Source organism: Parasteatoda tepidariorum, chromosome 2 (genome assembly GCF_982258835.1).
Source record: "Parasteatoda tepidariorum strain Cologne lab strain chromosome 2, Ptep-v5.0, whole genome shotgun sequence".
Taxonomy (NCBI): domain Eukaryota; kingdom Metazoa; phylum Arthropoda; class Arachnida; order Araneae; family Theridiidae; genus Parasteatoda; species Parasteatoda tepidariorum.
In genome coordinates this window covers 33149135-33168269 of record NC_141756.1, presented here as the reverse complement: position 1 = coordinate 33168269, position 19135 = coordinate 33149135, and the positions used below count along the sequence as shown (strand labels likewise).

At 30.8% G+C, this 19135-nt stretch overlaps 1 protein-coding gene across 1 annotated transcript in view; it reads right to left on the bottom strand.

The window, feature by feature from the left end:
* The window catches only part of LOC107442723 (uncharacterized), a 49019-nt gene extending 30194 nt beyond the window's left edge, over positions 1-18825 (bottom strand). The window contains exons 1-5 of the mRNA XM_087156539.1: positions 18714-18825; positions 14460-14510; positions 12407-12530; positions 10782-10906; positions 1119-1243 (exon numbers count right to left, since the gene is read on the bottom strand). Coding sequence (XP_087012665.1) covers positions 1119-1243; positions 10782-10906; positions 12407-12530; positions 14460-14510; positions 18714-18825 — 537 coding nt within the window. The remainder of the gene's footprint in view (positions 1-1118; positions 1244-10781; positions 10907-12406; positions 12531-14459; positions 14511-18713) is intronic.
* Positions 18826-19135: the final 310 nt, after the last annotated feature.

Genomic DNA, 19135 nt, shown 5'->3' with positions numbered 1-19135 from the left:
ATTATTAATTTACGTCGCACTAGAGCTGCACAATGGGCTATTGGCGACGGTCTGGGAAACACCCCGGAGGATGATCGGAAGACATGCCATCACAATTTTGATCGTCTGCGGAGGGGATGGCACCCCCGCTTCGGTAGCCCGACGACCTGCGCGCGAAGTCGAGCACTTTACGGTAGCACAGTTTAACGAGGACCAATACCGCACACCCTCGGTCCCTACGCAGACTGATCCAAGTGGTCACCCACCCGCCCACTGACCGCAGCCAGTGATGCTTGACTTCGGTGATCTGCTGGGAACCGTGTCTTAACGATCAGTCCACTACGGGACGCCTGGATTTGTATCTCATCGATTATATATACATTCTCCTAACAGAAAAATACAATAATGCAATCATAGTTGTATAAAGGTTAATTTAAATTTCCGAGTAAGTTTAAGAACTTGAATCACTTACAAATAGATATTACTTTAATTGTATTAACATTCAAACTTTATGTGTGTATAACTCTTGTATATTCGATTATGTCAAACATAAATTGCGAGTAATTATACGAACGCGTGGACTGGGGCTAATTTATAAAAATGAAATTTTAAACGAAATCGTTTGTCAAAATGAAAAAAAAGAGAAGGTAATGACAGATTTATATAAACGAGAGTGAAAAGAGAGAAAAATTAGAAATAAACAAGACAAGAATGGAATTTTTGTTCAAGAAAAAAAAAAGTTTTCTGATGAAACGAGTGAGCGTTAAATAAAGTATTGTGAAAATTGCAACATTTGTTACGTTTGTTTAATTAGGAATGTTATAAACACAAATTTTCTTTTTTAAGAAACTTATATAATAATAATTTTTAACTACTTTAATATTAAAGTTTCGAAACCCACAATTTTTTAAGCAGGCAATTGTAGTTGGCGAAATTGAATATTTTGGTGAATATAAAACGTATTTGGTGAATATAATGCGTCTAATCCTCTTAATTTCGCTGCCATTTCTTCAGTTTCTTAAGTACCTCACGAATTTAGTTTAAAATGAGACTATCATATCAGATGTATGTACGTAGTGATGGTGAGAATCGTAAAATAAGTTTGCATGAAAGCTTGAATTAAATTTAAAATGCCTTACTTCTTTAACATTTTCACCAGTCTTGGCACTGCATTCAAAAAATTCGAGATTTTCACTTTTGGCAAAATTTTGGCCTTCTTTAAAAAGTACTTCCCTTCCATAGAAAAAGTCAGATCGAGCCCCAACTGTCAATTATAAAATATTTTCATTAAAAGAAACTTGAAATCTTAAGAAATATAGTCATAAATAATTTTTTTTCCTGGGAACTTAACATTATTTTTGCGTTAATGCTCAATTCGTTAAATACGCAACTATTCTTGAATTATAATTAGTGGATACTCTAACATAATAGATAGTTCATTTTATAAAAATGAGATGGCGCGTAGGCAGCTGAGAAGTGGAGAGATTTCGACACGAGAAGTTGTCTTACCAAATGAATGCCTCCTCCTCAGTAATATATTCAAACCAAATATTTTCTCACCCAAATATATTTTTTATAAAAGCCGGCCAGGTGGCCGAGCGGTTAGCGTGCCTGACTGCGAGGCCATAGGCTGCGGGTTCGAATCCCGCTCTGGGCATGGATGTTTCTCTCTCTCTTTGTGCTGTCCTCTGTTGTGTGTGTGTCTGATGTGTGAATGTGGCCCACCCTATAAAACAGGTTTGTGGCAGTGTGGCGTGGGCAATGTTGCTCGCCTCCATGACTTAGGTTCACAGGTGCCCACTGGGTAACGCGAAATGAGCAACAATTCTGGCATAGTATAGGCAAAGATTCAAATTCAGTACCTGCCATTGGAAAAAAAAATATATTTTATAAATGAAATTTCCAATGTCAATTTTAATATGTATCATCTAAATGCCACAGTGCACACATACGCATATTTTTTTCCCATTGAGATATCCAGAAATTTTTAAAGTTTCAAACATGAGCAATTTGTATCAATCCTAAGGGATGCAAACTGAGGATTGCGCTAATTCCATGGTCATAAACAACCCTTGCATTACTCGGCAAAATATTTAAATTAGTATTTTTACTTCAGAAACCCTGCAATGCCCAATTTAAAACCTGCTATGGGAAATCATAGCGAATTTGCATTTCACCAGTCTTGGCACTGCATTCAAAAATTCGAGATTTTCACTTTTGGCAAAATTTTGCCTTCTTTAAAAAGTACTTCCCTTTTATAGAAAAGGTCAGATCGAGCACCAACTGTCAATTATAAAATATTTTCATTAAAAGAAACTTGAAATCTTAAGAAAAAAATTGTCATAGATAATTTTTTTTCTGGGAATGTAACATTATTTTTGCGTTATTGCTCAATCCGTTAAATTCGTATTTCGTTAAATACGCAACTGTTCCTGAATTATATCAGTGGATACTCTAATATCGTAGATGGTTCATTTTATAAAAATGAGATTGCGCGTAGGCAGCTGAGAAGTGGAGAGATTTCGACACGAGAAGTTGTCTTACGTTTTAAATCATGCGCATTTTGTATCAAGCCTAAGGGATACAAACTGAAGATTACGCTATCTCCATGGTCATAAACAACCCATGCATTACTCTGCAAACGATTCAAATTAGTATTTTTACTTCAGAAACCCTTTAATTTCCAAATAAAAACAGCTAGTAATATTTCAGTATAAATATTTATTTTAAAGCTATTGTTGTATTTATTTTAAAGTTGTAAAGCTAATGTAATATTTATTTTAAAGTTGTTCCTTATGCTACTTGCCAATATCAGCAAGGGATATCATCATACCAATATCATGGGAAATTATAGCGAATTTGCAAGATAGAGAATGCTTTTCTTGATTTTCAGTGGCACCCTTTGTTGCCAATGTTACGACTTAAGTCATACGAACACGTCACAGCCCGTTTTACAGGGGGAAACCAATTCATTCATACACAGATTGTAACTTAAACCTTAAACAGAGAACGCTCAATCTCCAATTCAGTACTTTTAGAGGTATTGATTTCTTGCAGGAACTTGGTAGACTTTGCGTTTCCGGCAGATTTAACGTGCACCAGTCAGTATTTGATGCAGTGGCGTATCTAGGGTATGGCAGGCATGGCTAGAGCCATGGGCGCATTATTTGAAAAAGGCGCAAAATCAACTGCAACGTTTCTTTCGTTTTTTCAATTTTTCAAAATATTTTGATATTTTGCTTGTTTTAAAAAAATTAATTTAACTCGTATACTAATACAAATTTTAAAAACAATAATACAAATTTCAAAAAAATAAATAAAACATTGAAAAGAATCATTTAGAAAACTCTCCAGAAAGCAGAATAAAAACTTACAATGATCGGATCCTCAGATAAATCTTTCTTTTTCCAGTACCACAAGCAAAAAGACAAGATAAACATCTCTTCATATCACATTACCAGGATGTAAAAGGGCAATTATCTGGGGATGAATAGAACACCTGCAGGCATAGAAAATAGCCCTTTGGTGGTGACAGAGGGCAAAGAGATGTGAAAACCATGGGGTGTCCCTGTCCAGTTTAGCCCAATTATCTTAAATTTTATCAGGGGTGAAAATCACTTTGAAAAGCGACTTTCGAATTTGTTGAATATACAAATAGAACCCTTGCTGTAAATTAGCGTAAATCCTTTCAAAAAGGAAAGTTTTGCCACACATGGTGGGAATCACTGTCACAAAACATTTAAATACTAAAAACAGGAGGTGCCTTTGCCTTGCTTAAACCAGACAGCCATAAATGTAATTTAAACGAAGTATTAGGATTTTCTGAAAATCAAGGATTAAATTGTAAGTAATCATTTCTTATGTATTGAAATCATGCTCACTTCATTATTTCACGTTATATTTTATAGCGATCGATATACTTTCTAGCAATGCCAACTGCTCCACTTTCTTTAAAATATTTTATTCAGTGGTAGTCAAAAACGAAACCATGCAGAATTTAAGATAATTCTGGTAAAATTTATAATTCTCAAAATAACCAAAACAAAATAACAGTAAACAAAAGTATGTTTCACGTGATTTTTTTCAATTATTTATTATTTAAACGTAGAAAGGGAAAATGGTTTTACATTAAATAAACAAAGAATCATACAATAAATGTAACTTTTGCACTCAATAAAAAATATTTTTCTATACGGAGCAGAGCAAGTTTGTATCTCTGTATATGCAGATTCAGAGGGGCGTTTACTACATTATAATATTTTGTTTTTGTATATAATTATTTTTATAAAACAAAATCGTTTAATATGCACAATGATATTTTGGTAACAAAAAGTGAACTTCGTGAATTAAATGCTCGTTATTGTATTATTATTAAAAACAATGTCCTAATGGGAAGAAAAAACGAATGTTAAAATTTGAAATGTTGGAAACATAATTGCAATAAGTAAATATTTTTGTGTAAATTAGGTAGCATTACGAAATAGATTTCCTTTCATTCATTAAAAGATAGATTTTAGGTTTAAACACTCATAAAAGTTCAATTTATTTATTTTTAATTGGTTAATTTATTTATTGAATGAATAGATTAAGGAACGTATCGTTAATTGTTCAAACTGATCTTTTTTTTTTTTTTTTTTTTTAATTTTGCCCTTAAGTCACAGAAATATTATTCACACTCAATTTTAATTTTAAATTAATGACTTAAGCTCAAGTTTAAATAATTCTTTTGTTTACAAATTGAGAAAAAAAAGAGTTGTGTAATTTATCAAGACCTTACTTAGTATTTTTTTTAATTTCAAAGCATCTTATTTGTCCATTATAATTAAAATAAAATGGAAGAAAATATCACTGAGGCTTATATGTATTTGAGGCTTATTTGTAGGCACATATGTATTTTATAACTATCTATTAAAGCAGCACAATAAAAATTTTTTTTCATTAATTAATTCCCTTTATTTTAAGAAAATAAGAAAAAATTAATAATAAACATCTTATAGAAAAATTCGAGCTTGTTTATTTATTAAACATATGCATTTTTATAAAAATTCAAAAAGCCCTCTGTCCTCAAAATATTCAAAAGATTTATATTTCGCTTTTTTTTTTAAATTTTGGAAAGACTTATTCGGATAATGACTTCGTCTAAAAAATATCGATGGTTACATCCTTTATTTTAAATATTAATTATTTGTTGCTTGTAAACTGAAGTTGCATTTTAATCTAAAGGTTCTCGATTGGGTAAATTTTTAACCGCTTAAAATTTTAAACTTACTTATTACCCCAGACAATATTTAAATATAAAAAAAATGTCTCTGCACCATTAAATGTTTAAACGAATAACCGCTAATGCAAAAATTTACTTTATTAATAATTATGTATTTGTCGATCTATGTGTTAAGATTAAATTTGATCATATGAACTTTAAATCATTTTTTCTATAAACGTGCATTTCGTCTCTCCCAGAGCCGTTTTTAAGGATGGGCCCAGTGGGCCCTGGCCCAGGGCCCCGAGTTCCATAGGGGCCCCCGAAAAGTCTAAAATCTCATGGCATTAATTGTTTTTTTTTTCTCTTTAAATTCTAACTCATTTATTATTTATAACATAAAAGGTCCCCCAGATCCCACTTTTTTCTTCTTTTTTAGAAAAGTTTTATTCGGAGCTGGAGTCCTCTGAAGCCCATAATACATTGTTTTTCTTTTTTAGATTGTCGGACGCCTTTCAAAATCTAAACGAAGAAGTGTTTACAATTATAAAATTGTTACTCTTCACTTTTCTATTCAAAAGAGCAATAAAACACTCTTTCCGGTAACGAAAATATCCCCTCTTTCCCAGCTACCACCCACAGAGTTGTCAAATAGCCTCCTCACTTTACTCTGTGAGAAAATGCTTTTAGTTTCTTTAAATTGCCTTGGGCTCTTTTTTTCCCAGCTTCGGAAATATCAGATATCCTCGAAACACCCTTTTGTCTGATTCCTGGTCATAAATTGTTTGAAACAAAAAATTCTTAGGGCTGTAAATAGGGGAAGGGTCTTCTTAGTATTCTTTGGGTCATTCTGTCTCGAGATTTGCGTTTTGTCACATTATCGTTAAATTGGTCCTCGTTCAATTTTAATTTTTCCTTTTAAACAAAATTTAAATATTTTTCCTAATTTATTATTTTTTTTCTGATTTAAAATTTAGATATTCTTTAATTATCTTAAATGTTCCAACTAGCTTAATTGTTTAGTTTACTTAATTATTGTAACTGATTTTATTTTGTAATTTTCCAAATTAATTGTACATGAATCCGCGAACGAGGAATTTCTGTATCAAATTTTTGTAGGATATCAAGAAGACAGAAATTTTTCACCTGTGGAGGTAAGCAAATGTTTTTATTAAATCAACTTTTGTTGCAGTTAGGGAAAACATGAAAAGTTTGCACAGTTTTTTATTAAAACAATTTTTAACATAATAAATTTTAAAGTTGAAATTATTTATTATCTAATAGCTTATAATATTTGTCCCCTGTTTACATCAATATTTTTTACCCAAATTCGAAACTTTATCAAATTAAAAAATATATTTTATAAATAATTTTTTAAGAGCTAAAAAACTGGGTCAAATGTTCTTATTAAAGGGTAATTTGTCCCAATTTATTCTGAAGGATGAGTAGTTAAAGAACCAACAAAGCAATAAGTGTATAAAAAAATTTGATAATTTTGTTTAAAGAAACATCAAATTTAATAGTTATTTACTAATGAAAAGTAAGAAATCTGAAGCATCATTTGTTTAAATCTCCTGTATGACCAAATTTTCCATGTTTCCCCTAAATATGAAATATGTTTAATTTGTAATATTATATTTCAGACACAAAATTCATTTATTTAGTTAGCTTATGATTTTATTGTTTATTGATCATATTTGTTTCCATTTTTAACTCCTTGATTTTTCTTGTTAAAGTTATGTGTTTAAAGTTAAGAAGGCTTCTAAATTTTTTTTATTTAAAAAGGCTTTTAAATTTTTAAAGCAAAGTCGAAACAACTTCTTAAAATTGTAAATCGAAACTATATATGAAATTTTGGCAGCTTTAGTTTTATTTTAATGAAGTTTTATTTTCATTTAATTTAATAAAATAAGAACAAATAAAAAATATAAATAAATCACTGGATAAAATAAAATACTTCGTTGTCATTAGACGGGAGCATATTTGTTAAACAATTTGAATATTAATAAATTATTTAAAAATAAGCAATTTTTTAGTGTAAAATATAAAAAAAGTTTTTGATTAGTTTAAAAGGTAATTTTGCCCCATCATTCGATCATAAGAATACTTAATATCTGTTCCTAAGGATCAGAATTCCTTTTTATTTTACTTTAATATTGTAAAAGTGATATATTTAATACTTTCATGTGATATGCTGCAGTTTTAAATACCTAAAGAATGACTGAAATTGTCAATTCAAAACAACAATTAATTAATACTTATGATTATGAATTTAAATAACTTCACACGTATTTATATTATCTCATTATTTAGAGCAGACAGATGCTTGCGGGTGTGTGAATGATACAAGTAAAAGAGGTGTATAAAAAAAAATTAATTTCAGTTAATGCTTTCAATATTATATTTTTAAACTCCTCGCAAAAATGTAGTAAAAAAAGGTATACAAATTAATTGTCGCAAACAAATTAATATGAAGTAAGAACGAAACAAAAATGGTATCAAAATATGCTGAATCACTAGTGAGACAGGTGGGATGAAAGGCATCGAAACCAATTTGATTGAATAGTAAAACTAGAAAATTTTTCGAAATCCGGAAATCTATCTGGCTTTAATTTTTTTTTCTGTCACAAAATTTATCAAGGGCTATTTGTTAGATTTCAATATTGGCTATGTTCTTTCTTTGATTAAATATTAGACATTAAGAAATATTTGTCTTTTATAGTATTTCATTCTATAATAAAAATAATTATTCTATAATTGTAATTATCTTAAACTAATTGCTAATTGATGTAACGTTTTAGTGTGTTCCTTTGATATATTGAATGCTCGTTTTGGCTGGATGCCCGGGGCTGTTGCTCTTTTACATCCTAGTCATTGTACACCAACAAGAGCAGAACTGATACTTCAAACCCGTATCACATTTATTCTCTCTGATATTTAATAGACCTTGTAATAAATCCTTAAAAATATAAGCTGAAAATTTAGATAAATAATGATAATTATTATTCTTGCACAAAAATTTGACAAATGTACTCAAAACAATTAAAAAGAATGCAAAAATTATGAAGAAATATTTTTAATATAAACATCAATTGAATAATATCAGCTTCTCTACCTTCTTTCTTTTTAATATTTTCAACTAATTGACGCTTGAATGCAAATTTTAAGAAACGACATTTTTATTAACTAAGATTTAACGTAGTAATTTGGTCACATAACAGCCTACTTTGGTTTTAATAAACCGTAACTATAGAAAATTCTCAGAACTATTTAAAATATTTAATAATAATATTACATTACCTTCCTTTAAAAAGCATTTTATGCCCGCTCGAAATAATATTTTTTTAAACTAATTCTTTTAGCAATTTTTTTATCATATCTTTTATGGATTTTTTTAACAATACCCTTGGTACCTTAGCCATGGCCATGTTTGGAAAAATAAGATTATTGCAAAACAGTTTTAATTTATTGCATTACTTCAGAATATTTCTTCTTAGAAATAAAGCTTTTATCCTCCATTTTATTTATTTTGTGAAATATGCGAAAATTATGTGACAAATTCAAATATGAACAAAAGAAATCAATGTGTGTTATTAACATTTTAATATTAGTGCAGATTTTCTAAATGTGTTTTCAGTTATTATTGTACTTTTGTTACTTTTTTGTTTCTTTACATAAAAATAATATTCTATTTAGCTCAAATTTAAAGGAAATATATTAGGGGGAGGACCTGTTTTCTAGTCTAAGGTTCTGGGGAATACGAAGATCAAAAACCTAAATTCGATTAAAAATGTTTTTATTAAGGGGAAGTATGCTTTTACATTTGATTTTATTGCTCAAGTTAATGTATGCACTAATTTCTATGGGTTTAAAGAAAAATAGAGTAACTTACAATTTTATCGTAATATTTTGTAATTTAAAATAAAATATTTAACGTTTCCCTATCGAACCATTAAAATTGTAATAATACATGATTATCTGATACTAATAATTAGGATTACCAAAGTTCAAAGGTAATTCTTTTTCTAGTTTACTTGATGGGTTCCAACCACCTTCGGACTTATGTGTATAAAATGAACAAACAAGAATTAAAGATAAGAATTTTTAATTTAAATATACAAACTTTTAATTAAATATTTAAATCTTTTGAATAGTTCCAAGTCTACCATACGATTTTTAAAAAAAGTTTTATAATCCTAAAAAGAAGAAAAATTCGAAACGAAACTAAAATGTCTATACTTTAATTGTCTTTATTTTCCTTTTAAAAATTTCAAGCACGATGCCGCAAAAATATGTTCATAATAGTTTCCATTTTCTCAACCTACTTAAACATTAATTATTAACAATATCATTAAAGAAACTTTTTCTTGAATTATCACTAATAATCACTCGAGTTTAGAATATATTAAAGATAATAAAATTAACCCGATTGCGACTTTTGATTTCCAGGATCTTTTCAATAGCATTCCCCTTTTTAAACTAAAAGATGTCTTTTTGAATTATTACTATGATTTTAAAAATATCCTTAATTGCGATTTTCATAGTATTTTTAATAACTACCTTAACAATGGAAAAGAATATTTTTTCAAATTGATGGAATACCACAAGGATCTAATCTTTCATCTCTCTTAGCTAATTTATTTTTGCACTATTATGAAGAAAAAAATCATGCACTTATTATTAAATATGTTTTTAGATTTATTGGTGATTTAATTATCTTTAATTTTCAAAGTTATACAATTTTATTAAATAATATTTACCGCAAAGAATTAATCTTGCTTTGTAATCATGATGATAACATTAATTAAAATTTTTTAGATTTGGGTATTGTAAAAGAAGAAAATATTTGCTTTGTTGATTTAAACGATAAAAGAAATGATTTTAATGTAAATAAACTAATTACTTAGAATTTTAATGTTTCTAAAATATCTATTCAAATACGATGTTTAATCAAATGAATAGGAATAAAAAAACATAAAGTAATGGTTTTTTTCTCCAAAAAAATTGACAAACTCTTCAAAACTTGAAAGAAAAAAAACAATTGATACCCAACTAAAGTGATAAAATTCTATGTGAAATCATTGAGTTAATTGTATGTTATTATAAATAAGTTAATTAAAAACTTCTTGGTTAATTTATATAATTTTTACCACGTGCAAATCTATTTCGGGCAAATCCGTGGCTAAAAATATGCGCCAAACGGCAATTCATGCTTCTTTCTCTCTTTTTTTCTTCTTAAATAAATGTTATTTTTCTAAAATCATTAAAATTGTATAATTAAATGTCAACCTATTAATTATTAACTTATCCAGAATAATATCAACTCGCGCACATCCATTTTCGAGCCAATCCTTGGAAACTTACAAATCAAACGCGCTTCAGTACTGTATTATATATATATATATATAAAATATTTTAAGAAGGGGCGCCGATAGGGAGGATTGCCATAGGCGCCATTTTCTCTAGATACGCCACTGATTTGATGTATGGGAATTATTCAGCCCGCGGGATTCGAACTCATGATCTCAAGAACACAATCCCAACGTCCTACAAACCAGGCTATCTAGGCCCAAATACTAGAAGTAATTAATAAAATAAATACTTGTGAATATGATAGCTTCTGGAGTTAATTTCCTCATTTTCTCACGCCATTCTCGAAGTTTCTCAAAGGTACAAATGTCTGCAGTATCATAAACCAGAAGAATACCGCTTGCATTTCTAGTTGCTCTGGAAGAAAAAAAAATTTAAATATATCTGTCAGCATTATCAATAAATATTTTTTTTTTTAATTGATGCTGTTTCTCTTCGAGGAGAAAAGTTTATTACTGAAGGATATTTACTAATTATTAAGGTAAATATAAAAATAAATTTAGGAAGTTTAAAAAAATGAAGGGACAAAGTAGGCATGCAAAAAGAATTAGTTGCAGTAGTACGTCATTTAAATTGCTTTAGAGCTGCAAAATGGGATAATAGCGATGGTCTGGCAAACACCCCAGGATGATCTGAAGACACGCCATCACAGTTTTGATCCTCAATACAGAGGATGGCTCCCCACTTTGACAGCTCAGATATCTGTATGTGAAATCGAGTACTTTACGATAGAACAATTTAACGAGGATCGATATCGCACACTCTCATTCCCACCCACACTGACACATACACATACCACTGGTTCATCGTCCAACGCCATTGACGCTTTACCTTGGTGATCTACTGGAAATTAAGTCTTACGAACAATTCATTGTAAGATAGGAAAAGAATAAAAAATCGCAAAAGTGCACAGGGCCGCAAACGCGACCGCAAATTATACGTAAATAATAAAATTTTTCATAATTGTCTTAAGGGTACTAACATTTGCAATATCAAAAATCTGAAGAATACCGTGTGGATTTTCCGACATTCTGGAAAGAAAATTTTTAAGTAGATTCTAACTGGATCATCAAAAGTGTTTTATTTTTTTCTTTCAGGAGAAGATTTTATTAAAGGATTTTAACTTATCAGTAAGGTAAATGTCAATCAATGTTCCTGCTCCATCGAATTCTGGTCATTCAAGAAACTTTATTGAAATCTAACATCATCACTAACAATCTGGCAACAATCTTGTTTGTTATAAAGAGATTTGTAATAATAGTGGTAAGTTATAGAGAATTTTTTTAAAAATAATTTGCATTATCTTTTTCAAATTTTCTTCTTTATATTCTAATAAAATTTGATATAAAGTAAGAAATAAAGCAAATGAGCAATTTAAGTAATATTTTTCCCGCGTAAACTCTCATTATGCGATGATATAAATTTACCAAAATCAGTTAAGGGGAAGATAAAAGTTCTAAAAGTTTAAAATTAGTTTAAGACAGGAAAAGAATTAAGTAGAAATTATAATTTAAATTTAAACGGAACAACCCAGCTTAAAAAAGCATCAGATATCAGTATTTGATCAGGATGAAAGTGGTTAAAATTTTCAATTCAGCATAACTAATTGAGCAATTCTGAATCCTTGTGATGGCCCCCTACCGTCCCTTAAAGTTTTTCCCAATAATCCTGTATTCAACGAAGTTAGTCATGGTTATTAAAAATAAATATTAATTAAGTTACGACACAGTGATGATGTAAGTAAATAATACAATCAAATAAATTTTTTATTGGTAATGTAATATTTTGCAAAAAGTAAGCTTTACGTAACTCTAAAATGTAACAAAGTTTAATTAAAAATGAAATTTTTGAACTTACATTGGCACCAATGCACGAAATCTCTCATTGCCAGGATGAACCGCAAAAAACAAATGCACAGTTTTATCCTTTACCTTAAGTCGTTTAGTGTAGTTGCCCCCGTGGAATATCGGATTATAAATGTCTAAAATGATGATATACCCTTTAGTTGAAGTAAAACTTTAACTGACAAACATGAGTAAAATATAATCAGGTAAAAGTACCAACTATGTGCACTCCAAAGCATTAAATTTTTTAAAAATTTTATTTATCCTTTCTCCTTAAGTCATAACAATGTTCTATATTTTTGTGCAATGAACTCACTACTTTTTGAAATATATAAGATCTTTAATAGTGATGATATCGTTAAATCTATTAGACTAAGTAGAATGAGATGGGTCGGGCATGTAGTGAGAATGAGCCCAGAGCGAACAGCAGTCTTTAATGCAACCCCCTCCAATTAAAAGCCAAGAGGAAGGCCAAAAAAGAGATGGAAAGACTGTGTGGATGAGGATTTTGCCATCCTAAAAGTAAAGAACTGGAAATCAATTGCTGGGGGAAAGACAGAATGGGAAAAGCTTCTGAGGAAGGCCCAGGCTCACAAAGGGCTGTCGTACCAATGCTGATGATGATCTCACTACTATTAATGGTCATTGAATTATTATTATTTTTTGTTTCATTCGATACAAATTTGAAAATTTATGGAAAATTGTCCTAGCAGTAGATAACAGAGAAAATAAGAATAGAGTTAAACCTTTGACGTAGAATAATTTATGGACATGAAATACAGCATGAAACACCGGTGTCGGCGTGAAAGGTAAAATCTTTCTAACACGGCTCATTTCCAAAGAACATTTTTCAAATTTGCGGTTACTTAGGTCTAAGAGAAACAGTTATTCTTCATTGAAATTTCTTTAATTCACAAAATAAATTAAGGATAAATTTTTGAAAAATACCAAAATATACTTTTGCTTGTGATTAAAGAATCAGAAAAAAATATATAAAAATGAATTTCAAATGCGTTAAAGGGTTAAAAACATAAGATAGTTACGATTCCGGTAGCAGAATTCCTCCAGCTCGGAAACGGGAGCTGCAGATTATCAGAGCATCTGCAGATTTTTTTTTCATCAATAGATTTAAAAAAAGTCAGATTTGAAAATTACTAAAAGAAGAAACAGGAAAAACCTTTTTTTTTAAAACCCTAAACGTACTCAATTACTGTTTGTTTCGAGTCCTTATAGCAATTTTAAGCCAATTTGTAGATATACAGGGTGTTTATAAAGTCCCAGACTCATTTTGATGTTTAATAACTCATAAAATAATAAAAATAGATTAAAATTAATAACATAAATGGTTAGATAGACTCAAAAAGTTTCATGACCCTTGTCAGTGAACTTCCAGGTGTGCCCCCTTCGTCGCAAGTCGATAGTCAATTTCAAGCCAGGTAGCGGCAAGCATGTCGGCATTTACAGAGGCTATTACGGTTGTAATTCTGGCTTTTAGGTCATCAATGTTCGACACGATCCTCCTGTAAACATTGTCCTTTATAAATCCCCAAAGAAAAAAGTCCAGCGGCGTTATATCAGGTGATCTGGATGGCCAAGAAACTGAACCTCCTCGCCCACATCTTCCTGGAAAATGGTCATTCAAAGAACTACGAACGATGATACCCACATATACCTTCGTATTCGATGATACCTTCGTATTTCCACAACTAGAAGAGCTTCAGCCAACTTTTTGCAACAAGATGGTGCACCACCTCATTGGGGTATCATCGTTATCAAATCCATATAACAACTTTAAAAAAAAAAAAAGTTGTTATATGGATTTGAATGATTGTTTTGAATTCTTAGAATTTTGTGCATTTGCAATGTACCTAAGTTAGTAGCGAGCGAAGCGAGCTTGGTGTGCGAAGCAAACCATATAAGATTGCGTAGCAATTTTCTGGGGTTGGTGAGCGTTAACCAGCAGGGGGCGCAGCCCACTAGTATTAAACTATTATCTTAAAATGAATATTTTTAAATTAATTTTAAAAAAGTATGCTTAAACAAAAATTAATTTTTATGTAAATTACCTTCGAATTTTCCACTGATATATGTTCGAACCAAACTTGCTTTTCCTACGCCTGAAATGTGAAAGAAATAATAAGTAATAAATAAAATGTTCTTGCTTATCAAAACAAAAAAGCGAAACTAAGAAGAAAATAGAAATGTAGTATAATTAAACTCCAATACTAAAACAAATTAACACTTACTATTAATAATACTAATTAATTGCTCTTTAGTCAAGAATTTAAAATTCTTAAACCATATTATAATATTAGGGCTGACTACTATGCCCCTCGCAGCAAAACAATTTGGGTCCAGGGCCTGACTAAGGCAGGGGCTGTTGCCCCGGACCCCCAAATCGAATAGAAAGTCTATTTTAAGTTTCCTTCTTTACTGAACTTTTTTTTAAACAAAATATCAGTGCAGTGTAAAATCCTGTCAGTTTCATGTTAGTTTCTTCATTAATCTATCGTATAAACACAAAAAATCTATATTTCGCAAATCCGTGACTTTTTAGGGCGGAATTCAGCAAAATTTTTGCAATTACGATGGACAAATATGGCCAATCAAAATCCTGCATTTTTACATATCGCAAAATGCGATATGTCTACAAAAGTACGGGGTTTTGATTGGCTTAATTGAGTCATGGACGCTGCGAAAATTTAGCTGAATTCCGCCCTGTCAGCATGGATATGAATTTTTCGCAGCTAGATGATTAATCAAAAAACTGCAATCGGCATGATGGACACAGAATAGTCAGAAAAATAATAAAATGGACTGAAAGATATTTCGTCTGTCCAGGTTCTAGTCAATTTTCGTATTATGTTATCTATAATGAGGTGAAAAATTTAAATACCTCCATAAAGTTCGGTTATTCATTACTGAAGTAGTGAAGCAGAGGGGGGCCCCCCCAAAGAACTTTCTTGCCCCGGGCCCCAATTAGGCTAAGTCGGGCCCGTCTTGATTCCTCACTGGGCCAATATTCATGAATCTTGGCTCCAGTAAGGGTTCAAAGGGCCTTTATTGTTGCGATACTGCCCTATATTGAATTTTCCGATTTACCCGATATTTTACAGCCACTTTACAACCAATATCGGTCCTATATAGAACTGTCAAATTCTCCCGATATGTTTTATCTATTATTTAACCAATGTAGGTTCTATATTGGCCAATGTAGGCCCTATATAGGCCATTATAGAACCAATATTAAAAAAATCTAGACATCCCAATATTGGTACCTCTGTGCATGTTCTGATAGGACTCATATCGACCAAATTTGAATTGCCCAAGGTAAAATTTTTAAGAGTGGTAGAAAATTAAAAACTCTGTATATGTCTAAAAGACAAACTAAATCTTATAATCATAATTTTTGATAATTTTGCCAAAATTTTGAGAGCCTTATCACGAGAGAGCTGAAACTAAGTGGCATTTCAAATGCATTTACATGTGGTTACGGGAAATAACTTAATATTAGTTTTGCATAAAACAAAGAATGATACATACTTTAAAACATAATTTTAACAAGTAATCGGAGATATTTTTCGAAAAACCATTGAAGACCCTTATAATATTCTTCTTTAAAGGTCCTTTAAAGGATAAGAATACAAGGGATCCTTTAAAGGTATTATTATCATAATTTTTTTTAAAAAAAATAATACTTATAAATTGTTGGTACTAAGAAGCCAAAGCTCATAAGTAACTACTTCCATTATTTATATTCTATTCTTTTCAATATTTCTATTCTATTCTTTTCATTATTTCTATTCTATTCTTTTCATTATTTCTATTCTATTATTTCTATTCTATTCTTTTCATTATTTCTATTCTATTCTTTTCATTATTTCTATTCTATTCTATTATTTCTATTCTATTATTTATATTAGACAACGCCAGGCTCTGATATACCCAGGTCACCGGCTATAGATAATACATATCTGTGCATTGAATATGAGAATATTATAAATATTATACAAAACGATAATTGAATACGATATTATTCTGAATGATGTTACATTTTATTTTGGGTAAAGAAATATATATCTACCAATGTAGAAATTAGATTGATACAGAAAATATAACTATACACTTTTGACAATCCTTGCTTGCGATACTATAATTTGTACAATGGGTGTTAATGTTTGTGTGAGTGACAACTCGAAAATACAGACAACACATAATCCTTGTATCCAATAGAGATGACAGTTGAGCAAAAACAGCGGATAACTCAACCAAACATTCTTACGTTACATATCTGCTGAGTACACACATTTAAGACATAAATCAAATTATTTTCTGCTTTTATTATTTATGATCTCTAAGTTTGTTCTTCTATTTATATTGCAATATTTCTTTCCGAAAACCACAACCATGTATGCCTCCAATTGTTTTCGAAAAGTAATCTATGTCCTCAAGGAGCTCAAGCAAAACACAGAGTCAAAGAAGTGTACATGGCCTTCAATGTACAAGGATGTCAAGAAATTCATTAAGGCCTGTATATCTTGTCAAAGTTCCAAGAAACAGCGACACGTATATAAATCGCTTGGGAGGTATCTACCAACATTAGAAAGATTCGACAAAATTCATCTTGACATAATTGGACCTTTGAAAAACATCCCGAGAACATTAAAAATTACAAATATTAGAGCATTAACAATTCTAGAAAGATCTCTATAAAACGTTTGAAACAGTCTACAGACTTGAAGAACACTCCTTTGATTATTCACAGTCAGTATACCACCACCTATTCATAAATAATCTACTCCAAATATTAAAGTGAAAATGGTTACTTTTTCTAACGAACCGTTAAAAGAAGGCTGTTTCCAACAAGTCATCAAGTGTTGGGAGACCTACTAAAGTTTCGTCTAAATTTCTCGACACGTTCGAATGAGGTTTTTACTGGAAGAAGAGTAATGAAGCGACATGACGTCAAGTACGCATTCCGCATTTTTAAATTATTCAATAATTATATATGAACTCTAAGTTTGTATTCATCCATATATTCGAAATTGGACTAGTTATTATGGTCATCCTTATATTCGAATTGGACTAGTTATTCTGTTTCATTTGTTTTTGTGCTTTACGCATCACAAGTATTTGCTGTCAAATTTAACTAAAACGCATTTTACATAAATTCCAATTTAATGTGAACAGTCTTTATTAAATGTTTTTATTCATAAAGCTTTTCATTTGGCTTCAAGTTAAGTTTCAACTCCTGGGCGTCAATAATAAGAAAATAATAGTTTTCAGTACTTTTTTAAGGCTAGCCGAAATCTTTTGTCTAGGGCTAAAAAAACAGATTGGCAAGCTAGGTTCATTTTTATTACCAATTAATAGGGGACAGTTGGATAAAACGGGATAGTCGGACAAAATGGGATACCTCGCCTAGGGACCAGACTATTGCAGCTGTCTAGCGGACGACGACAGAAACTTGTTATTTGACTGTGATTATATCATTTTCAGTGCGTACCGTCTCGAGATCACTAGTTGATACAAAGCTGTAGATCTCAAAACTTTTTTACTCCATTTTTTTGCTACTTTCTACATTTACGTGCGTTGTTTTTCACATTGTACTGCCTATATATATAGGATTACAATTCCGGTGAGTATTACATTTAATGAAGCATTTATTAACGAGTATTCTCATGTCTAGTCAATCTAATTTTTCTTTCACGTTTAGGTAGCAGCCATGTTTGTTTTGAAAAGTGTCTGAGTCTGACAAAACGGGATACTTATGAGTTGGATAAAACGGGATAGAGTTTTTTTATATCCCGTTTTATCCACCTATTTATTTGTTGGCCTAATACTTTTACTATATTATTATTACTATATTGAAAGAAATGTAAAAAAGGCTCGTACAAATACATTGACCCCTGGATTGGCAGCAGTGAAAAAGTTGGACAGATAAGAGACAGTATTCAATGCTGAACAAGAAAAAAACGCGTGAGCATGTATTGGCTCTAGAAGAGAGATTATTTGGTATAACTCTAACGGACAAACAAATGCTAGCATTGGGTTAGCTGAGAGAAACAATATTAAGCATAATTTTAACACAGGAAAAAAAATGGCTGGGAAGTGTTGGTTTTAATCATTTCTAGGCAGGCATGAAGAACTTAGTCACCAAAATCCAGAACCCACGGGTATGGTCCGAGCAAAAGGGTTTAATCGCACTGCAGTTAAGCAGTTTTTTTAACTTTTGAATTCTCTATTAAGTAAACATAGGATCACTCCAAATGATATTTATAATGTTGATGAAACAGGAATTCTAACAGTGCCAAACAAGCCTTCAAAAGTGTTGAGTCTACGAGGCAAAAAGCAAGTGGGTAGCTTGTCCTCAGCCGAATGAGGAGTTTTGGTTACTGTTGAAACATGCATAAGTGCAGCTAGGGTATTCATCCCTCCTGTATTTGCATTTCCTCAAGTGAAGGAAAACCCAAGACTCATGGATGATGTTTTCCCAGGATCGTTTGAAGTGTATCACAAGATCTGCTTCCAGGCATTGAACACCAGACTGTTGGAAATTCCAATTAAAATTATTAATCTATCAGTTAATTTCATCTAGTGAGCGCGTGATAATCACGTGCTCTAGGCTAATCCGACTCCTCCCACACACACTGACACTCTGGTTCGAGAGAGAACTGTTTTAGAACTGCGATGCGAAGCATGTTTTTTTGTTGTGTGTGTCCGTAAATATATTGTGTCCATA